The sequence below is a fragment of the Tursiops truncatus genome, chromosome 13 (assembly GCF_011762595.2).
Source record: "Tursiops truncatus isolate mTurTru1 chromosome 13, mTurTru1.mat.Y, whole genome shotgun sequence".
NCBI classification, from domain to species: Eukaryota; Metazoa; Chordata; class Mammalia; order Artiodactyla; family Delphinidae; genus Tursiops; species Tursiops truncatus.
This window is the reverse complement of record NC_047046.1, coordinates 16,981,744-17,001,651: the sequence shown is the minus strand read 5'-3', so window position 1 is coordinate 17,001,651 and position 19,908 is coordinate 16,981,744. Positions and strand designations below refer to the sequence as shown.

The 19,908-nt window shown below is 43.6% G+C and overlaps 1 protein-coding gene across 2 annotated transcripts in view; it reads left to right on the top strand.

The window, feature by feature from the left end:
• Positions 1-19,908, top strand: part of ANKRD13A (ankyrin repeat domain 13A) — a 39,947-nt gene that overhangs the window by 17,867 nt on the left and 2,172 nt on the right. The window contains exons 2-14 of one of the 2 annotated variants that reach the window (XM_019950212.3): positions 920-1,052; positions 1,860-1,984; positions 4,139-4,184; positions 5,688-5,831; positions 6,518-6,707; positions 10,477-10,543; positions 11,886-11,967; positions 13,623-13,684; positions 14,434-14,564; positions 15,221-15,378; positions 16,079-16,192; positions 17,218-17,378; positions 19,158-19,225. In XM_019950212.3, coding sequence (XP_019805771.1) covers positions 920-1,052; positions 1,860-1,984; positions 4,139-4,184; positions 5,688-5,831; positions 6,518-6,707; positions 10,477-10,543; positions 11,886-11,967; positions 13,623-13,684; positions 14,434-14,564; positions 15,221-15,378; positions 16,079-16,192; positions 17,218-17,378; positions 19,158-19,225 — 1,481 coding nt within the window. The remainder of the gene's footprint in view (positions 1-919; positions 1,053-1,859; positions 1,985-4,138; positions 4,185-5,687; positions 5,832-6,517; positions 6,708-10,476; positions 10,544-11,885; positions 11,968-13,622; positions 13,685-14,433; positions 14,565-15,220; positions 15,379-16,078; positions 16,193-17,217; positions 17,379-19,157; positions 19,226-19,908) is intronic. The other variant, XM_019950213.3, reaches the window with a different exon arrangement.

The window sequence follows — 19,908 nt, the reverse complement described above, 5'->3', positions numbered from 1 at the left end:
TTTGGTGAGTTCCAGTGCCTTCCTGTCGATGATTGTTCAGCAGTTAGTTGTGATTCCGGTGCTCTCGCAAGAGGGAGTGAGCGCACGTCCTTCTACTCCGCTATCTTGAACCAGTCCTCCTCTTTTTTAATATTACTTGCACACTAGTAAAAATCTCTAATACGAGTCCAAAATCAATTATTCAATGGTATATCTTACATTAGAATCACAGGCTAATTTGTCAGATTCTCTAATACATTATCTAAATCTTACAAACATTGAAAATGCCATATTACACAGAATACTACTAAAGTTAACACAAAGGTGAATACTGTGGATTTGGTGTATTTCATCTTTCTCATATTTAATTCCGAACTGTCTTAGGATTAAATGACATTTACCATCCACAGCACATTGAGGGTACTGTCTCAAGCCTCCTGGGCTTACCTTTGCAGGAGAATGGGGAGTCCTGTTTCAGTAGCCTGAGGTTGCTTTTTGGCCCAGATGTGTCAGAGAGATTCTTCTGCCACCACTGTGAACACACCAAATCCCTTCTGTGTGATGCTATGTCAACAGGGTTCTCCCAGACCCTCCTATTTTATTTACTTATTTATTTATTTATTTTTATTTATTTATTTTTTTGCGGTACGCGGGCCTCTCCCTGTTGTGGCCTCTCCCGTTGCGGAGCACAGGCTCCGGACGCACAGGCCCAGCGGCCATGGCTTACGGGCCCAGCCGCTCTGCGGCACGTGGAATCTTCCCGGACCGGCGCACGAACCCATATCCCCTGCATCGGCAGGCGGACTCTCAACAACTGCGCCACCAGGGAAGCCTCGACCCTCCTATTTTAAATTTTTATACTGAATATTATCTCTCAAACTCCTTTCCACGTTTTTATGTAATATATCCAATTATATAAATGCCAGTGTTTACTTTACAGAATGTGGAGGCTCTGGATCCGCGAGGTCGAACCTTATTGCATCTTGCTGTTTCTTTGGGACATTTGGAATCTGCTAGAGTCTTGCTCCGACATAAAGCAGACGTTACAAAAGAAAATCGCGAGGGATGGACAGGCAAGTATACTTGTAAAATAATTTAAAGCCTTTCATTTTGTTTTCTCTTTCTGAATAAAGGCCAGTTTCAGTCCTTATTGTCCCAAGTCATCTTTATCTTAAGACTCTTTCTCTCTTGGAACTTGGGGCTGGGCAAGAAGATGAGAGCCTTGGATGCTGCTGGCTCGTCTGCAGCACAGTGGTCCGAATTATGTCCTGGGCCAAGAGCCCTGGGTAGAGGGTGACTCCTTATCCAGAAAGCAGCTCTATGTGCATCAGACATGAGTGTGGAGGCCGGATTTCCCCTGAGGAATGTGGTGGTAACTCTAGCGAGTCCATGAGGATAGACAAAATCAAAAAAATTATAGCTGAAAGTAGTAGTATTTTCCAGTGAAATCCTGGCACTTCACTTGTTTTGCACACTCTCATACTCTCAAAATTACTCTCAGAGTAATTTTGAGTTGACTGAGCAAGGATATACACAACACAAACCCTACCTGCCCATCTCCACAGTTATGTGATCACACAGTGAAAGCCAGCTCTGAAGACACTGTCAGTATTTCAGAGCCAGTGGTAAGAAAGGGGGGGAAGGGAACGATGGTAGGGTTTGCTCAAGAGGCTAAGAGTGCTATGTTCTCTTCTCTTCTCAGTCAGGTAAGGGCTAGAAGTAAGTAGTCATGGTCATAAAGATCGGGGGGGCTGCAGCCTGGGTCCCACTTTGAAGAGAATGTTGGCCTTTGATCCAGATAGATATTTTTCATAGTGGCTTTGGAATTTGTCAGAAAGTGAGAATTCAGGGGGGTCAAATTTCACTTTTTTGCCTTCCAGTTTTGCACGAGGCTGTGAGCACTGGTGATCCCGAGATGGTGTACACAGTCCTTCAGCATCGGGACTTCCACAACACATCCATGGCCCTCGAGGGAGTTCCCGAGCTGCTCCAGAAAATTCTCGAGGTAGCCATAAAAATTGACAGTGCCATCATTGGAGTTAAATGCTGACACAGCAGCTGCGGACACAGTTTGACATCCTTGTGTGTCTTCCTAAAGAGTTTTATGAGTCGTGAATACGATGTATTGAATACCAAATGCATTATTCCTTGCTTTTCCAACTTGTTAAATGTATGAAGTCTTTCACAAATTACGTTTCCGGGTCATTAAGACTTACTCTTTTAAGTGTTATTTAAAAATTAGAACTAAAGACAAATGGACATCAAGCAATTAATTTGTCTAGCTGCCTGTTTTCTTACAAGTAGCATCCCGAGCTCAGGTCATCTTGGGGAAATTGTAATGAACATTGTGACTATATGGGGATTTTCAGGGCCTGTTGAGGCTCAGAAGTCTGTGTGCAGCTCTTCTTGACACCCCTGTCACTTCTAGCCATTTGTATTTTGTGACTTCTAATCCATTCCCTTAATTTATTTATAGTTACTGGCTTTGGGGCAGTTTCTCTCTCTTGTGAGTGATGTATGGGCTCTGTGACAGAGAATTTTCTTAAAAGACTTTACTTCTAGGCTCTTGGATTGTTTTGGATGGTGGTTACCATTCTTCAGATAACCTTTGTCACTTGCAATAACTGTCTTATTGGTCAACCATATGCAATATTCCCGAGGCAGCAGGAGACGAGAAAGTACCAGCGGTTCAATTTTCATGTTGTTTATTCTCAGTTTAAACACAGAAGTGAGCTCCCCAAGTATTTCCAAAGATATTGCTAGATAAATCGACTTTCCACATTTCTTGAGAAAAATTAACAATTCTGTTGAGAAAAGGAATAACTTTGCTGTGAGACAATCACTGCTTGTTATCTGAGCACTCTTCTTAAAAAAAATTTCTGTGACACAAGCTAAATCCTGCCTAAGACATTCGTTTTACACATACTACAAGAAAACCGTCCATGAAGTATGAAATTGTTGTATCCATTGTTTGTAAAATAGATGTGTGTTTGAGTGCATAAAGATCACATAGATTTGTTTTCTTATCTAACTCACTGTAGGAGGAACTAAAAACATCATTTGTCCATTTGACAAAGCAGAAAATGACTTATTTAACATGGAGTCACCCACACTTAAAAAATTCAGTATAAAAGACTTTCTGTTTTTTACCTATATTGATCCATAGCAGTGAACTGCACTGAGTGGTATTCTCTGCTGGAGGTTATAGACAGCCCACAAATAACATGGTGCTTGGTGGCACCAGAGGCCGTGCATGACGGCTTGTCTTTCAACAGTGTCTCCTTGTTACGTGTCCACATTTCTTATCCATTGCCCCTCGGAGTGTCTTCACCCATCATTGGAATCTGGTTTTTCTTGAGCAGAAAAACACCTGGAATTTCTGGCATTTTTCTTCCTTCATGCTAACTGTTGGATTTCTTAAGTAGCTCTCCAAGAACCTTCTGTAGGAATTCATGGTAGGTCAGAAAATCATCCTAAACAGGCCTGCTGTGGTGGTGTGAAACCTCAAAAAGCCAACTCCTAAAACTTTAAGAGGAAAGTGGGGCGAAACTCTTCTGTTAACTGGAGGGAAAACTCAACTTTCTGGGGGCAGTGATGTCTTGCAGCCTCTTGGTTTCAGAGTGGTCCGATAAACACCAAGCACTTCCCAGCACACAAAGCCTTTCACAGTCAAGTTCCCCGTAGAACAGATGCGGTCCATGCTCCCTCTTCTCTGCTTAGACCAGCCTGTGACCCATATCGTGTGGTGGTGCTTGAGCCCATCCTCCTGGCTCATGGGCCATTACTGTTAGGAACACGGTTGAGCCCCTAAATCAACTTTGACTTTATCTCCCTCCAACCTTGTCACTTGCAGTTAACTTTATTAACTGTCTAGACATATTTTATATTGAGATAAAATAACAGCCTGAACATAAAATAAGGATTTAGTGTGATGGGTTTGCGATTTATGTTTCTTCTTCTCTGTTCTTTCTCGCTCTCCCTTTTAAACACCCCTAGTAAACCTTACTGTGTTTGTGTTTAGTTAATGGTACCAAGGGTAATTTATTTTATTTTTTATTTTATTTTTTAAAAATTAATTTTAATTGGAGTATAGTTGATTTACAGTGTTGTGTTAGTTTCCGCTGTAAGGGGTAATTTATTTTAAACCTTTGTCCTTCAGGCTCCGGATTTCTATGTGCAGATGAAGTGGGAATTCACCAGCTGGGGTGAGTGGCTGTGGGCTTGAAATTTATTTAGCTTGAATATAGGCTTATATAACTTTTTATAAAAGTTACATGTATTTTTTTTAATCTAGAAAATGAATAGATGAGAGTGAGGGAAGACAGTCACCCACAGTCCCACATAAACACAACTGTTGTTGATGCTTTAGGTGTGTTCCTTCCACACTTTTACCACGTGCATAAGACTTTTTCTCCCAAGCATTCATCAGTACAATATATAGACAATTTTGTCTCTTCCTTTTATCAGTTATCGCTGACATTTATCTATATTATTCGTTTTTTAATATCTCACTTTAAATGGCTAAAATTTTAGTAAGGTTTATCATAAATCAGTTACTCATTTCCTTGTGGAGTTCAACGCGATCCTTTTAAACTTGTTTCTCTTTTCTTTTTTTAAAAAATTAATTATTTATTTATTTTTGGCTGCGTTGGGTCTTCGTTGCTGCGCACGGGCTTTCTCTAGTTGCGGCGAGCGGGGGCTACTCTTCGTTGTGGTGCGCGGGCTTCTCATTGTGGTGGCTTTTCTTGTTGTGGAGCATGGACTCTAGGCACGCGGGCTTCAGTAGTTGTGGCTCGTGGGCTCTAGAGCACAGGCTCAGTAGTTGTGGTGCACAGGCTTAGTTGCTCTGCAGCATGTGGGATCTTCCCGGACCAGGGCTCGAACCCGTGTCCCCTGCATTGGCAGGCGGATCCTTAACCAATGCGCCACCAGGGAAGTCCTAAACTTGTTTTTCTAAGGAAGAAGATGAGATGAATATTGGAATAGCTTGTTTTTAACGAAATGGATGTATTTCTCCAAAATCTTATGTAAGGCAAATTGACTGACAGTAATTTTCCTAGATGTTCTACTTCTGTTTCTTGTAGATCAGTTAATGACAGTTTCTAACTCCCAGATTTTCAGCTGTTTTCACTTCCAGACTTCCCTTTCAGGCAAGAAGTCATATTTGTAATAAAACATTTAAATGAAGTAAAAAGTATATGAAAGAACAGAACTTCAGCTTCTTCTATGAAACTGAGTTCTTTTTAATGCAAATAACCACTCTGATCTCAGTTTTTGTTAAAAAAGCAGCATCTTTTAGACATTTGATATCTTGAATGGTGGGCCTGACAGTATAGGGGGGCCTCAGCCAGATGGCGAGAGGAGCATATGTGGATAAGGACAGCCAGATGGATGCACTCTAGCCCTGATGGTAGTCAGTGAGAGGGGTTCATTCGGGATTGAGAATACTCTTGGGAAATTGATTTAGCATTTTCTCTGGACAAGACATAGATCTGCAGTTTTATAAACAGCTGTAGAACAGAAAGTCCATTTTTATTTTTTAAGAATGACTCCTTGTATTGTAAGTGTGGGAGTCGAGCCCAGTTCTGTATGACCGACGCCATCTTGCCACTCCTGTCCTTTCATTGAAGTCAGAATCCTGATTTCTGGGGCCTGGCTGTTCTGCTTGGCCCTCGGGCTTTTCTCAGTAGTACACTTCTCTTCTCCAGTGCCCTTGGTTTCCAGAATATGCCCGAATGATGTCTGTCGCATTTGGAAAAGTGGTGCCAAACTGCGTGTGGATATCACGTTGCTGGGATTTGAGAACATGAGCTGGATAAGAGGGAGGCGGAGTTTTATCTTTAAGGGAGAAGGTGAGTGGTTCTGTTTTAGTAATCACTGCTCTTCCTAAGTTCTGAGTGATTTTTTAACCATCAAAATGTATTCACATTTATGTGCCTTTTCCGTGCCTGTCTCTGGGGCATGTTTTGTTGTTGTTGCCGTTATTCTTATTAGTTATTCAACTCTCAGTTCCTGTATCTTATTTCTTATCTGGATAGTTCTCTTGCACATATCATTTACCACCCAACACTGTTACCCTCTTGACATATGATGTTCCTAAACCTCTGAGTGCAAGACTCTGTCTTGTATCTCTTTATATTGCCTCCATAATCAGGCATGGTCCCCTAATGAGGGTGAGAAATGGTGTGGCTAACCCAGTGTTGTGCATAAATAATTTATATTAATTAGGTAATCATATACTTAAAGAAGTAGTACACAGATGAAATGTGTTGCTAACAAAAAATACAAGTTATTTAAAAAGTCTGCATCTTTGGGGAAGATGGCCCAGAGCCGCCTCTGAGTTATGGAAAGTTGGCCAGATCATTCCTGGGCAAGTAGGTAATCGATAATCAATAGTCTTTAGGTTTTATCAGATAGCACCAGGGGGTGGGGGGGGATGGGGTGTGTGTGAAAGATGATGCAGTTTAACATACAAAGCTTCTTGGGTTTTGCATCTTACTTGCGCTGTGCTTAGTTACACCCTTCTTTCCATGAGCAGACAACTGGGCAGAGTTAATGGAAGTCAACCACGATGACAAAGTGGTCACCACCGAACACTTTGACCTTTCCCAGGAAATGGAGCGCCTCACTCTGGACTTGATGAAGCCAAAAGGCAGGGAGGTTGAGAGGCGGCTCACAAGCCCAGTCATTAACACCAGCCTTGATACTAAAAACATTGCTTTTGAAAGGTATGGATTTAGGTTCTGCATTTTCACATCTAATCCCTTTACTGCTATCTTTAGTGCCACGTATATATTAATTGGAAAGTATGGGTGGATTGGGATTTTTCTAATATGGTGTAAGAAACACTAGTGGGTTTTAAAGTTGATCTCTGCTCTAACCAAACAAACCACAGCTGACATCCTCCACCATGTATCATTTTTATGGCACATTGGTTAAGTCTTGGAGAAATGTCTTCATGTTCTTTTACGGGCCCTTTTTCTGATGGATTTTACTTGAATTTTATTTCTGTGTTTGGCAATCCACAAGACTCCCTAGTCCCAAATCATGGAGCTTTGAGTTTCCGAGGTAGAATGGGTCCAGTACTGAGTGTGGTTATACTGATATTAGTCAGTCAAATACACACTTATCATACAATTCAATGTGGTTCTCCCCCTCATCAACCTCCTGCTTCCCCATGAGGCCTAATAGTTTAGAGCAAGAGTCTGGAGGGGTTTCAGTTTTATTCCAGACTTTATGTGGAGAAACCTCTGGGGAGGTCTGTGCCTCGGTTAACCCGGGTGAGAACACCATTTCTGGGCCTCTGCCTGTGGGCAGAGCCGAGGCGGGGGGGCCTTTGTAAGGGGGTGGAGGCTGTCATAGCTGTTGGCCTGAGTGCTTCTACCGTAGAACACACCGAACTGAGGGATTCTGTGAGAGCCCTGAGTGTTTGCCTAGGATGTCACATCCAGCTCTCTGTAAACCAAAGCAGCGGACGTAGCCTGAGCTGACATGGACACTATTCTTCTGGATTTAGGCTTTCTTTTCTCTTAATGAATATACTGACCGTTCTCTCTTTTCCTTTTCTTCTTTGTTTCCAGTATAAAATTTATTAATAAAACTGAGAGTCTTCGGTTTAATCAAACATAAGGTTTAAGTGCCCCTTTCCCCTAATTTAGATCAAGCTGTGGAATTAGGGTATTTGTTGGTAGCAGAAGAGAAAATGCCAGGTATGCTGCTGCTTTGGGAGTGACACTCCCTGAGGCAGGGTCAGTCCCCTGTCGCCAGCCTCCTCGCACCGGCCTCACCAGGTGACAGCCGCTGTCTTCCAGGGACAGCAAGGTTTAGGGACTGACCGTGGCTTTACCTGGAAGGGTCTTGGGAAAACATCTCCAGGCTTCAGCATTTGCCTCTGCAGGCCGGGAGGGCACGCCAGCCTAGGGCTCTGCTCATAAAGCTGGAAGACGGGGGAGCCGAGGGCTGGAGGAACCTGGCACCATCGGCAGGGCTGCTAACTGTGCAGCTCTGAGCAAGCGGCTTCATCTTCAGGTTCCTGTTTTCCTCAGCCGAAAAGAAAAAAGGAGTGAATCTCGAGATGAAATCTCAGATGTCACGAGAGGAGCCACTGTTCCCCGTAGTTTAGCAGCAGAGTTGTAGCGTCATTGTTTGCTCTGAAGTGTAATTTACAGAGAATGTGATGGTTACTGGCTGTTACCCAGCGGAGGGTAGACAGCCCCCCTTCCATTTGTACTGAGTTACATTTTGTATTCCTGTGGTCCCGGGGTTTTCAGATGGTTCCGGCTAACCCTCATTTTGCAAGCATCAGAGAGTTGCTGAGGGAGAATTTCTAGAAGGCACCTGCTGGTTTCGGTGGTGCTTGGAATGGAATAGGTGCTTAGTGAGCTTCTCGTGGTTCAAGCAAGGGCTTGGGCCCCTCTTGAGGCTGAGGTTTGCTGCTAGAAAAAGTGTGCTTGCCTGGTTCTTACCCGAGGTGTGAGCTAGTGTTCAGCTGATTAAATTTGGAAGATGTGGGCCTGTTATGACAGTCTTCTTCACCCCTTTCTTTCTCCTAATCTTACTCTGAGCTTGATGTTTGCAAAGTAATACTTTTGCCCGAGTGAATTTTGGGCCTGCGGATATATACCCTCTGGTTGCAGTTTGGATTTGTCTCTCCTCTGAAAGGTTCTGCTCTGCCCACCTTAAACAGAGCATTCCCTGCCACCCTCAGAGCCTTTCGCCACATTGTGTGGCAGCCTCCGAGTCCCAGCATGTGCTGAGTGGCCTTTGGCATGGTGGTCTCAGTGGAGACGGGCAGAGGTGAAAATGGCAAAAGAGGAAGCTGGGTTTTCTCCTATCATTATCAGATGCCTCTGCATGTACAGTTAATCAAGGAGCCAAGGATTTATTAGAATCTTGGTTTTAAAATAGGATGTAGATGTTGAGTTTAATAACTAAGCTGTCAGAGAGTGGATGTGGGGAAGGAAATGGAGCAGCCAGGATTGCAGGTAGAGCAGGTGTGGCTGAGTGAGGAGTGTGGCAGCTCCCAGGGAGAAAGTGCGGCTCTGATTTCTCAGCATCCACGAAGGACGAAGTGGAGCAGACCTAGTCATCCTTCAGTCCGAGTGCCAGACAGCGATGATTTCCTGTGCCAAGATACCAAGTGCTTAGTGAAAGACAGGAACTGAGGATTGAACTGTTCACCCAAAGGAATATCTTGATTTTCATTGATCGCCGACTAAAAGGGGACTAAGGTTCATTAATGAGGCAGGTGCGGTCCCTAAATTTGTTTCTGGAATGTAAATTGGAGATAGCTAGCATGTGGTATCATCCTTTTAGGCGTCCTCTCTTTCCCTCCATCGGTCACGTTGTGCTAACTGTGGGTAACGAATAGTAAAGTAAGCTCTGGTCCCTCCTTTCTCTGATGGACTGTAATGCACACATAAAACTCCGCATACCCTGTCTGGACTAATTGCATTTACCAAATCTCATTAGAAGAAAAGCAAACTGTTTGGAAACACAACATTTAGATAACCGCCTCCCGGCCACCGTTCTGGAGCTTCCTGCGCAGTGTCCTGCTTCACCCCGGGGTCGGAGCAGGAGGCAGGCAGTTGCCCGACACAGGCCCAAGTGCAGCAGTCACAGCGGAGCTGGGATGTGACGTCCTAGACAAAGGGGCAGTCTGGGCAGGGCTCCCCCGGGAGTGGGAGCATTTCCCAGGGTGAGCTGCTTTGAAAAAGAATCAGAGCCTCTTGGCCGCATTTGGCTCCTAAATGCATTTTTTTTCCAGGAGTATATTGAGTTGAGTAACTGGGTGTTTGGGCACTTTACCAATGCTACAGCTGCTGCTGAAGTGCTGGGCTGCTTTAAAAGCAGTTCCACAGAGCTGGACTCAACGGCTGGGCTGAAAAACTGCTTTTGATATTCTTTTCCCCCGCTGCACCAAACCTGATAACGCGCGCGAACTCCCAAGCCTTTCCACAGGCACTAATGGCTTCTGCAAGCAGCTCTCCACAGTGATGAGTTCCTGCCTCACCCATGTTCTCCAGGAGCAGGATGGTCTGTGCCTCACTGTTCTAAGAATTCCTGGATTGAGATACTGCTGCTTATGGGGATAGAGCCACTGACTCTATCGGTGCCCACGGCTGGGATGACTCAGATGAATGCTCTGGCCCAGAGTGGCGAGCCCTTGGACGCTGGTCATCTGCACTCACTTCTTGGGGACAGCTGTCCAATAAATGTCACCACCTTTGTTGCCTCTGCTGGCAGCTTTCGTAAAGAAGCCAAGAATGGAGGCTTTCTCTTGCCGGGGGTGAGGCAAATTGATTAATAACTGTGGGAGGGGGTGGGGGATGCTTGAGCCATCTGTTGTTAATAACATCCTTCTGTGGACAGTAGGACCCTAATTTCCAAGTGTCCTTCACTAACTTAAGCTGGGGGAAGAAACCTATAAAGGCTGCAGGGATAAATCTGAATGGCATATTGTACATGTGGAAATTTGTGGTGTTCACTTTTTATCAGAACTAAATCCGGATTCTGGGGCTGGAGGACAGATAAAGCAGAAGTTGTTAATGGTTACGAAGCAAAGGTAAAAGGAAACTCTTAAAATAAGATTTAACATAGCTATTTAGCTTCTATGCAAATGAGGAGTCTGTTCAGATTTTGTCATGCATCTGTGCCATGGAGGTGCTCTGGGGAATAAGTTCTGTCTAATGTGTCTCTTCCTTGGATTTATCTTATTTGACTTTCAGAAAATGGAATAGCATGTCCCAAGGAGGTCTCTAGTTATGGCAAAGAGAAACTATGTTGTAGAGAAATGAGTCCAGGTACCAGTTGTCCTGGTGGGAGTGACAATTCCTTTAATTCTTTAAAAAAAAAGAAAAGAAAAAGAAAGGACTAGATTTAACCTGCTTGTTCATCTTATTTTAATCGCCTGAGTGGGTTTAAAAAATATATATTGTAAAGTAGCTTTTATGACTCTGCCAATATTTTTAGTCAGCCTAATTGTAACCAGTAGGCTTCCAGCCCACTTACCTGATGTCAGTGAATTTAGAAGATAGTTGTCATAGTGGAGACGACAGTTGCTCGAGTCATCTGGCACTGTGTCAGCTGGAAAGCTGTTTCCTGGCCTCTCGTTAGCCCTGCAGTGCAGCGGGGATTGATGGCTCACGACGGTGCTGCCAGCAGCTGCAGGGTCCTCCGGTGACCTCTGAGTGAGCAAAGAAAGCTTACATCATGCTCAGTGAGATGCACTTAGAAATAGTCCTTCCAGTGCTGGGTGTGTTTCCTGAATCTTTAGACGTTGGGAATCCACGTTTTGGCATACAGTTAATTCTTTGTGAACTGTGATGTTTGATTTTCCAGACCCCAGTATTCTTCAATCAACCTTGAAAACAGAGCATTGACCCTGGCAGTTAAAATAATTTGAGGTCAATATACGGGATACCTTTTAAATAGTGGCTTGCTGGTTTTCTCTCAATCTTACCAGTGTAGAGAACCTTGTGTTCCTTCCTTTCTCCTTCTGTCCGATGGCTGTCTAAGTCGGTCTGAGTATAAGATTACCACAAATCAGTCCAAGTACACAATGCAGGTTTGGGCCCCTTAGTAGAAATCCAGCTGGGAGGCCTAAATTCCAGGACCTTCTTTGAGAGTGTTTAGCAACAAGAAGGGCAAGTTGGAAAGTGCAGCCTGTCACCCTTAACTACTCAGGGGTAATTAAACATGTCAGAGATGCAAAGTAACTGCTGATGCATTTCTAAGTTGGTAGCTGTGTATTTTCTCTGAAGGGTTCTGATGAATGTTAACCATTTCTCATTTTTATTTTGCTGGGTTTTGTTTTGTTTTGGCTTCAGCATTCTTGCTCTTGCTATGCTTATTTGTTGAGTTTTGATTCCCCGTGTCACTGTTTCCTTTCACACACATCTCTCAAGGTCTATACAGTGAACAATGTGAGTGTGATAACCAAAATACGGACAGAACATCTGACTGAGGAAGAAAAAAAGAGATATAAAGGTAATCTCTTCCCTTCTCTCTTTCTTTTAAAAATAAATTTATTTATTTTACTTATTTATTTGGCTGCGTTGGGTCTTTGTCACTGTGTGCGGGCTTTCTCTAGTTGCAGTGAGCAGGGGCTACTCTTCATTGCTGCGCGCGGGCTTCTCATTGCAGTGGCTTCTCTTGTTGCAGAGCACGGGCTCTAGGCGCACGGGCTTCAGTAGTTGTGGCACATGGGCTCAGTAGCTGTGGCTCGCGGGCTCTAGAGTGCAGGCTCAGTAGTTGTGGAGCACGGGCTTAGTTGCTCCGCGGCATGTGGGATCTTCCCGGACCAGGGCTCAAACCCGTGTCCCCTGCATTGGCAGGTGGATTCTTAACCACTGCGCCACCAAGGAAGTCCCCCTTCTCCCCCCCTTTTTTTTTTTTAGCCTAGAGGAAGTCTTTGTTGCCTCTGTTAAATTTGGGGGTTAATGTGATTAGGTCATGCGAATCCAAATTTCCTTTTTATAAAATTTTCCTTAGTCTGACTCATTCTTGGAGGTCCTAGCCTGTGGTTGGCTCCAGCTGTAATTAAAGCCATTCACAGGGCTTGTTTATGTGTTATGCAGGACAATTGTTGGATTCGGTTGAAAAAGTAGATAAGTATATTGGAGAATATTTATCACTGGAATGAGTGATTTAGTCCAAACTATCACGATGAAAGATTTGGACAGAACTTGGGCTCTGAGCCAAAACATAGCCAATACATGGCTGCCATATCCCAGCTGGCGCGAGGCCAGTTCAGGGCCGTGTGAAGTACCTACCTGCTGTGCCTTGGTCTCCTCAGCAGTGAAATGAGTGCTACCAGACCTGCCTTAGAGTCATCGGGAGGATCAAATGAGCTATTACACGTAAACCTTGAGACTGGGGCTTGCAGCGTGCGGTGAGCGTGTGGCCATTGTTAACTCACACCTCCCCTACCGTTCCCATTAGTCCAGTTTGACAGGTAAGGAAGCTGAGGCCTCCGGCCAGCCAAGGTGCAGTTAGAATCAAGATCTGGCTCGTTCCTAAATCCAAACTTTCTCTACTATTCTGATTGAATTCTTATAACTATTGTTCATCTAGCTTAGAGATCCTAATAAAAAGTGTCCTAGAAAAAGTAAGTTAGGGGCTTCCCTGGTGGCGCAGTGATTAAGAATCTGCCTGCCAATGCAGGGGACACGGGTTTGATCCCTGGTCTGGGAAGATCCCACATGCCGCGGAGGAACTAAGCCTGTGTGCTACAACTACTGAGCCTGTGCTCTAAAGCCTGCGAGCCACAACTACTGAGCCAGGATGCCACAACTACTGAAGCCTATGTGCCTGGAGCCCGAGCTCCACCACAAGAGAAGCCACCCCAATGAGAAGCCCGTGCACTGCAATGAAGAGGAGCCCCCGCTCACCACAACTAGAGAAAGCCTGCACGCAGCAACAAAGACTCAGTGCAGCCATAAATAAATAAATAAGTATTTTTTTAAAAAACGAAAACAAAAAAGGATAAATTAGCTGATAGCTATTGGGGATGATTTTATTGGCCTGTCCATAGATGGATTTCCTAATGCATGATGGAGAAACATGAAGGTAGGATGAGAATCTTCTTCTATAATCATAATTAAGGTATAATATTCGACATTCAACTTTTCCCTCCTCTGTAGCGGACAGGAACCCACTGGAGTCTTTGCTGGGGACTGTGGAACACCAATTTGGTGCTCAAGGGGTAAGTCGAAGTGTGAGCTTCCAGCACGGTTTAACAGGAGATGACTTTTCTCTGCTTGTGGTGGCATTTACTGAATCCTGAGCAGACCACTTGATTTGAACAGGCTAAAAAGTACTCCCCATCTGGAATCTGAGATATTCTTTTGGAAGAGAATAAGATGAGTGAGTCTTTGAAAATAAAGATTTTAGAGGCAGGTAGTGATTATAGAAATCAGGTGCTTTCTCTCCTGTTTTAAACTAGGCCCTCTCTGTAAAATGGAACTGAAAAAAGGATTCAGGACTTTATATTTTAATAGAGCACCTGAACGAACACTTCCTTTCTCAGTCCTCACAATAACCATATGAAATTGCTGCCGTGGAGGTCACTGCGGGTCAGAAAAATGAAATTACCTTTCCAGCGTCCCAGGCTAAAGAAGGACAGAGCTGGAACCTGAACTCCAAATCTTCCAGATCCCATGTGCTTTCAGATATGTCTGTCTGTCTCTCTTTTTCCTTTCTATAATCAGGAGATAAAAGGAGAGTGGAGAAATGATTTGAAATGGAGAAATCCATTAGACTTGGTCATGTAGTTTGGTAATCTGTTTGTCAATTTTCTTGTTCTGTGCAGTTAACTTAATAAAAAAAAGTTAATGACTAGAACTTCCTGCTCTGTAGCTGGTTAACATGTCCACCTCAAAGGCTAGGTGCCCTAGGCCTCCACTTGTCAGCATCATTTGGCATTTCTGACTCCCCTGAGTTCTGGCTCGGCAGGACCTCACCACAGAGTGTGCCACCGCCAACAACCCCACAGCCATCACGCCTGATGAGTACTTCAACGAAGAGTTTGATCTGAAGGACAGAGACATCGGAAGGCCGAAAGAGCTGACGATTAGAACACAAAAGTAAGAGAGACTCAGCAGCCGTTGTCAACGGATTCTTGATTGTTTCAGAAGTCGTGCTGTTTTCTAGTGTCATGTTCGGTCCTTCCTCTGTTCCCTTCCTTTAAAAATAATTTCACATTACTGGAACTTCCCTGGCGGTCCTGTGGTTAAGACCCTTCCACTGCAGGGGGCACAGGTTTGATCCCTGGTCTGGGAAATAAGGTCCTACATCCTGTAAAAAAAAAACAAAAAAAAACCCAAAATAACAAAAATTACTTTATCTGATGAAAGGTAACAGTAGATTGCCCACCTTATTATTCGACCTTCTCCAAATAGAATATAGATTGGATATAAGAATTCCTTATTTATTTTTTTTAACTGTCAACAAGCTTCAGCTGATCAAATGAAATGGTTTCCACCAGCTACCAATTCTTACTGCTTGCTATCGATTAAGGCTGTAGCGCAGGTCATTTCCCCTGCTTGCCCGATGACAGGGTGATGCGAGTCCTTTGTGGCTCTAATCCCTTCCCAGCTCAGACGTAGGGGAGGTAAGATGACTGGGAAGGCTGGGGCGTGGGACATAAGGAAGCTGACGTTGTCTAGCCCACTGCGTAGAAGTAACGCAGTCTCCCTGTCTGAGGGAGATGGCCTCAGTCTTTTCTCATCCAATCCGGCAGGTTTAAAGCAATGCTGTGGATGTGTGAGGAGTTTCCTCTGTCTCTCGTGGAGCAGGTCATCCCCATCATTGACCTGATGGCCCGAACTAGTGCGCATTTTGCCCGACTGAGAGACTTCATCAAACTGGAATTCCCACCTGGATTTCCTGTCAAAATAGGTACCGTTCAATAAACCACAGGAGCGCCCATAGGTTCTGCCCGTTTTTGCGGGAGACAGAGTGTGCTTCAGGGAATTGGAGCATCTGAGGCAAAAGAAGCAGACAGTAGACTTAACGGAGGAGGGCAGAGTTATCCTCTAGTTTAATTTGGTTTAAAGAAGTGTCATGATTCTTAGTTCATTTTTCATATTAACATTAGGAGATCCCTCCCCAGCCATCAGTTCTATTTACAGATGGTGCTGACATGAAAAAGGCATAAAAACGTGACACATTCATTGTTTTAATATGAAACCTTACTTAAGTGAAACTTCAAATTAAACTTATTATTTGAGGAAGACAATTGACACTAAGATCCTTTGATACGTTAATATGTTTCTGGGCTTGAATTAGTCTGCGTGATACCACATATAATACATATTACTTGTGAGGAAGTTACATTTTGGATAGTTGTATCCTGGCTCCTGTATCCTGTATCCACTTGAATCCTGGCTCGATCACTTACTGTGATCTAGAAGAAGTCGCTTAACCTCTCTGAATCTCAGTTTTCCCATCTGTGTATTGGGAAGGGTTGTTATGATGATTAAATGAAATCATACTTATAAAAAGTACTTGGCATGGTACCAGCATAGTAAGCGCTCAGTAAATGCTGGCTGTTATTCTTCTCAGTAAAGTTTATTTATAAAAGCTTTTATTTTATTAGAAATTCCCTTGTTTCATGTCTTAAATGCACGGATTACATTTGGAAATGTTAATGGCTGTAGCACTGCTGAAGAAACTGTATCTCAAAATGTGGAAGGGACCCCATCTGATTCAGGTAAAAAAAAAAAAGTTGGATTATGTGATTAAAAAAAACCTCATACATTTAGTCATTATAGTAATTATTCAGTTTGAAATTAGAGTATCTTATGAGTAGATCTCTGTCTTGAATGAAAGAAAATTTTAGATTTAGTTTCAATTAAGTGAAAAAAAGTTTGCAGAATATGTATGACCCCACTCGAATTAAAAAGACAGCCTGTTCTTAAAAAACAACTTTATTGAGGTGTAACGTGTATGTAATAAAATACTCCCATTTTAAATGTAACGGTTCAATGCCTTTTGGCAAATGTATACACCCACGTAACCCCTACCACAGGCAAGATACAGAACATTTCCATCACCCCCCAAAATTTCCTCAGGCTCCTTTGCCATCAATCCAATTCAGATTTTGGATGCTATTGTAAATGGACTTATTTCTTAATTTTATTTTCCAGTTACTCATTGCTAGTATATCGAAATGTAATTGAATTTCTTTTTTTAATTTTTATTGTGGTAAAATAGTGTTCTGTGTCTTAGGCCAGTTGAGGGATATACAGGCCTTTGTTTTATTATTATCATTTTTATTTTAAGTTACAGATATCTTACATCTTCTTTCATATATTTACTATATTTCATAATGAAAAAGGAAAAAAAACCACATTGGTGTGATTGTGTGATATATACACATCACATTCCTCAAAGGACCCACAAGTAAACACTGGTTACCTCTGGAATTTGGAAATAGGAGACAGGGTGTAGGGAGAGAGATCTTCACTTTTCATTTTACAGTCTTCTATATATTTTTTGTGTGACTATGCATTTTATTACTAAAAAAAAGTGAAGGCAAAAAGAAAAAAACAGTATTCCAGTACTTTTCTCTGTCAAGATTATTCTTCCTTGAAATCTCTCTTACATAGTAGCCAACCTTGATTTTAATCATTTTAATTTTTTCATTTTTTTAATTAAAAAAAAGTTTTATAAAAAGTTGAAGTGGAAATTTATTTTACTAACTCAGGCACTGTACTGTCACCTTTTGTGTTTCAGCTTCCACTCTCACAAACTTTGAGGTTGATCAATCTGTGTTTGAAATTCCTGAATCTTACCACGTTCAAGACAACGGCAGAAATGTGTATTTGCAGGATGAAGATTACGAGATAATGCAGTTTGCCATCCAGCAGAGCTTACTGGAGTCCAGAAGAAGCCAGGTGCATTTATCAGAATAAATGGTGGGGCTTGGAAGGTTGGCCTCAGTTTGGCCTCAGTCTTTGGCTAACCTGACAGACTTACTCTAAATGACAAGTTTGGCATATTCATGGTATTTACATGGGTTATTTTTTTTTATTTATTTGATTTTTTGTGGTACGCGGGCCTCTCACTGTTGTGGCCTCTCCTGTTGCGGAGCACAGGCTCCGGACGCGCAGGCTCAGCGGCCATGGCTCACGGGCCCAGCCACTCCGCGGCATGTGGGATCTACCCGGACTGGGGCATGAACCCGCATCCCCTGCATCGGCAGGCGGACTCTCAACCACTGCGCCACCAGGGAAGCCCTACATGGGTTATTTTATATTTTATGTACCTGGTCTTTTATAAAAGCTTATGAGACCATCTGCATAGCCCCAGTCAGCATCATTCACAGGATAGAGCCTGACAGACTTGTCTTTTCCTTATACTCACTGATGTAGCTAATAATCTTCTATCTTTCGGAGCATGCTATATAACTTCTCAGTGGTGAAACAGTAAATTCTTGCTAGTTTACGCCGTCATATTTTCCCTAGAATGTTATCTATGTGTCAGTAGTCTCATACAAAGGTATGTGGATTTTAATCCCAACTTCCTCCCCAGTGAAGACCAGTCATTGCGTTGTGGTTGCTCAATAAGAGTGTGAGGAAAAGGATGGTTGATTCATTGTTAAAATTGTTTTTCACTCAGATGTTTCATTCTGTGGTAAGGGGCATAATCCCAGACTCTTGAGCATTAAGGAGAGAACAGACCAGCCTGAGAACAGTTGCCTCTTGTCTTCCTATGTGGTTCTTCCTCAAGGCCTCACCTTCCTGGGACCGTCCAGGGCTTGAGGATAGTAACTCCTCCGTCCCCTCCCTCTGTGGCTTCCTGCTCTACTAGAGTGGGATCTGCTTCTCCCTCCACTGCCCTTTGGTGTGGTCCTGGGCTCCTGTTGTCCATTTGTTTGTTCATTGGTTTCTTCTGTCCTTCCATCGTTCATTCGGCAGATGTTTGCACAGTGCCTGCTTTGTGCCAGACTCTGTGCCAGGTGCTGGGAGTTCTTTGATGAAGCAGCCCCAGCGCCTGCCGTCATGCGGCCGCTAAGCTTTGAGAATGGTACCCACACTCCAGTGTCCCCCCAGCTGCGGTTTTTGGCATCCTGGTTTTTTCTGAAGTCTCAGCTTGGGTAACATGAGCCCCGCCTCCCATGGACCCGTTCTTAGAGCCGTTCTGTTTTCTGAGGCTGCTGGGCCAAGGGCCAGACCCCAGGGCTGGCATGTTCCCCTTGAGAGAGGCTTCCCTGTCCTAGCCATCACTGTCAATCCAGTATGCGTTTCCTTTTCCTGTTCTAAGTGAGCTTATTTTTTCCCCCAATAGCTACTTAAACCTTGTCGGCCATAAGTTTTGAGAAGAGGAGTAGCCAAAGACGACAAATAATGAGTTATGTATTCCAGTCTTGCTCTAGAAGAATTAGCTGCTTTGTTCATTGAAACTTGGCCTGAGGTTGAGTTGTTTTTAATAGATTGACAGCTACCACCTTCTCATACTTGATATCAAATCAAGCAAGGTAGTGGACCATATACTATCTGACATTTGGGTGTCATTTTAGAGATGACCCCAGTCTCTATTAATTTTTCACACAGCTTTGTGGATAATGGACTTGTAAATATTCTTAATCTTGTTCTTGCTGCTTTCCTTTTGTTATCAGTACAACAGTTTATTCCTTCTAAGGGGTATTCGTGTCTGTCACATGTCTTTCCTAGGAGCTTTCAGGACCAGCTTCTAGTGGAGGGACTGGCCAGGCACATACCTGTGACGCCCAGGATGAGAGGTGACTGAAGTGACTCTTGATGATTGACCCGAGGTTGGCACAGGCGCTTAGGACACTCGGCAGTGGGCCTGGCAAGAGAGACTTGATACAATGTCAGCTCTCTTGCTTCCTCTTGGGGCAATTCCTCATAAAAGGAGCTCTGAACTCTCGGGGGCTGAGCTTCCAGGAACTGGTGATAGAATTGCTGACCAGTTCACTAACCATTGCCGTGGGCAGAAAGGCACCCAGTAAATGTTTTCTGATCGGTCTGATCTTCTGCGAAGAACGTATGATCACAGAGGGTCTAGGTGCCGTCAGTGGGAAGTTTATACGATGTTAAGGATGGTGCCACTTTGGGGAAGGGCTACAGAGATGATTAGATGATTATTATTATTATTATTTTGGCTGCACCATGTGGCTTGTGGGATCTTACTTCCCAGACCAAGGATCGAACCTCTGCCCTCAGCAATGAAAGCTTGGAGTCCTAACCACTGGACCGCCAGGGAATTCCCAGATTATCCGTTTTAAAAGGGGTTAAACTGGAAAGATTCATTTTACAAAGCATTTTCCTGTAGTCTGGGCACATATGAAAACGTGTTGAAGTTGGGTTTTGCTTTAAAATAGATCCAGGTTCAATGCCTAGCCCCATCACTTAGTGGCTGGGTGATCTCGGGCAGGCATGTACCTGCATCCAGCACCTGCAC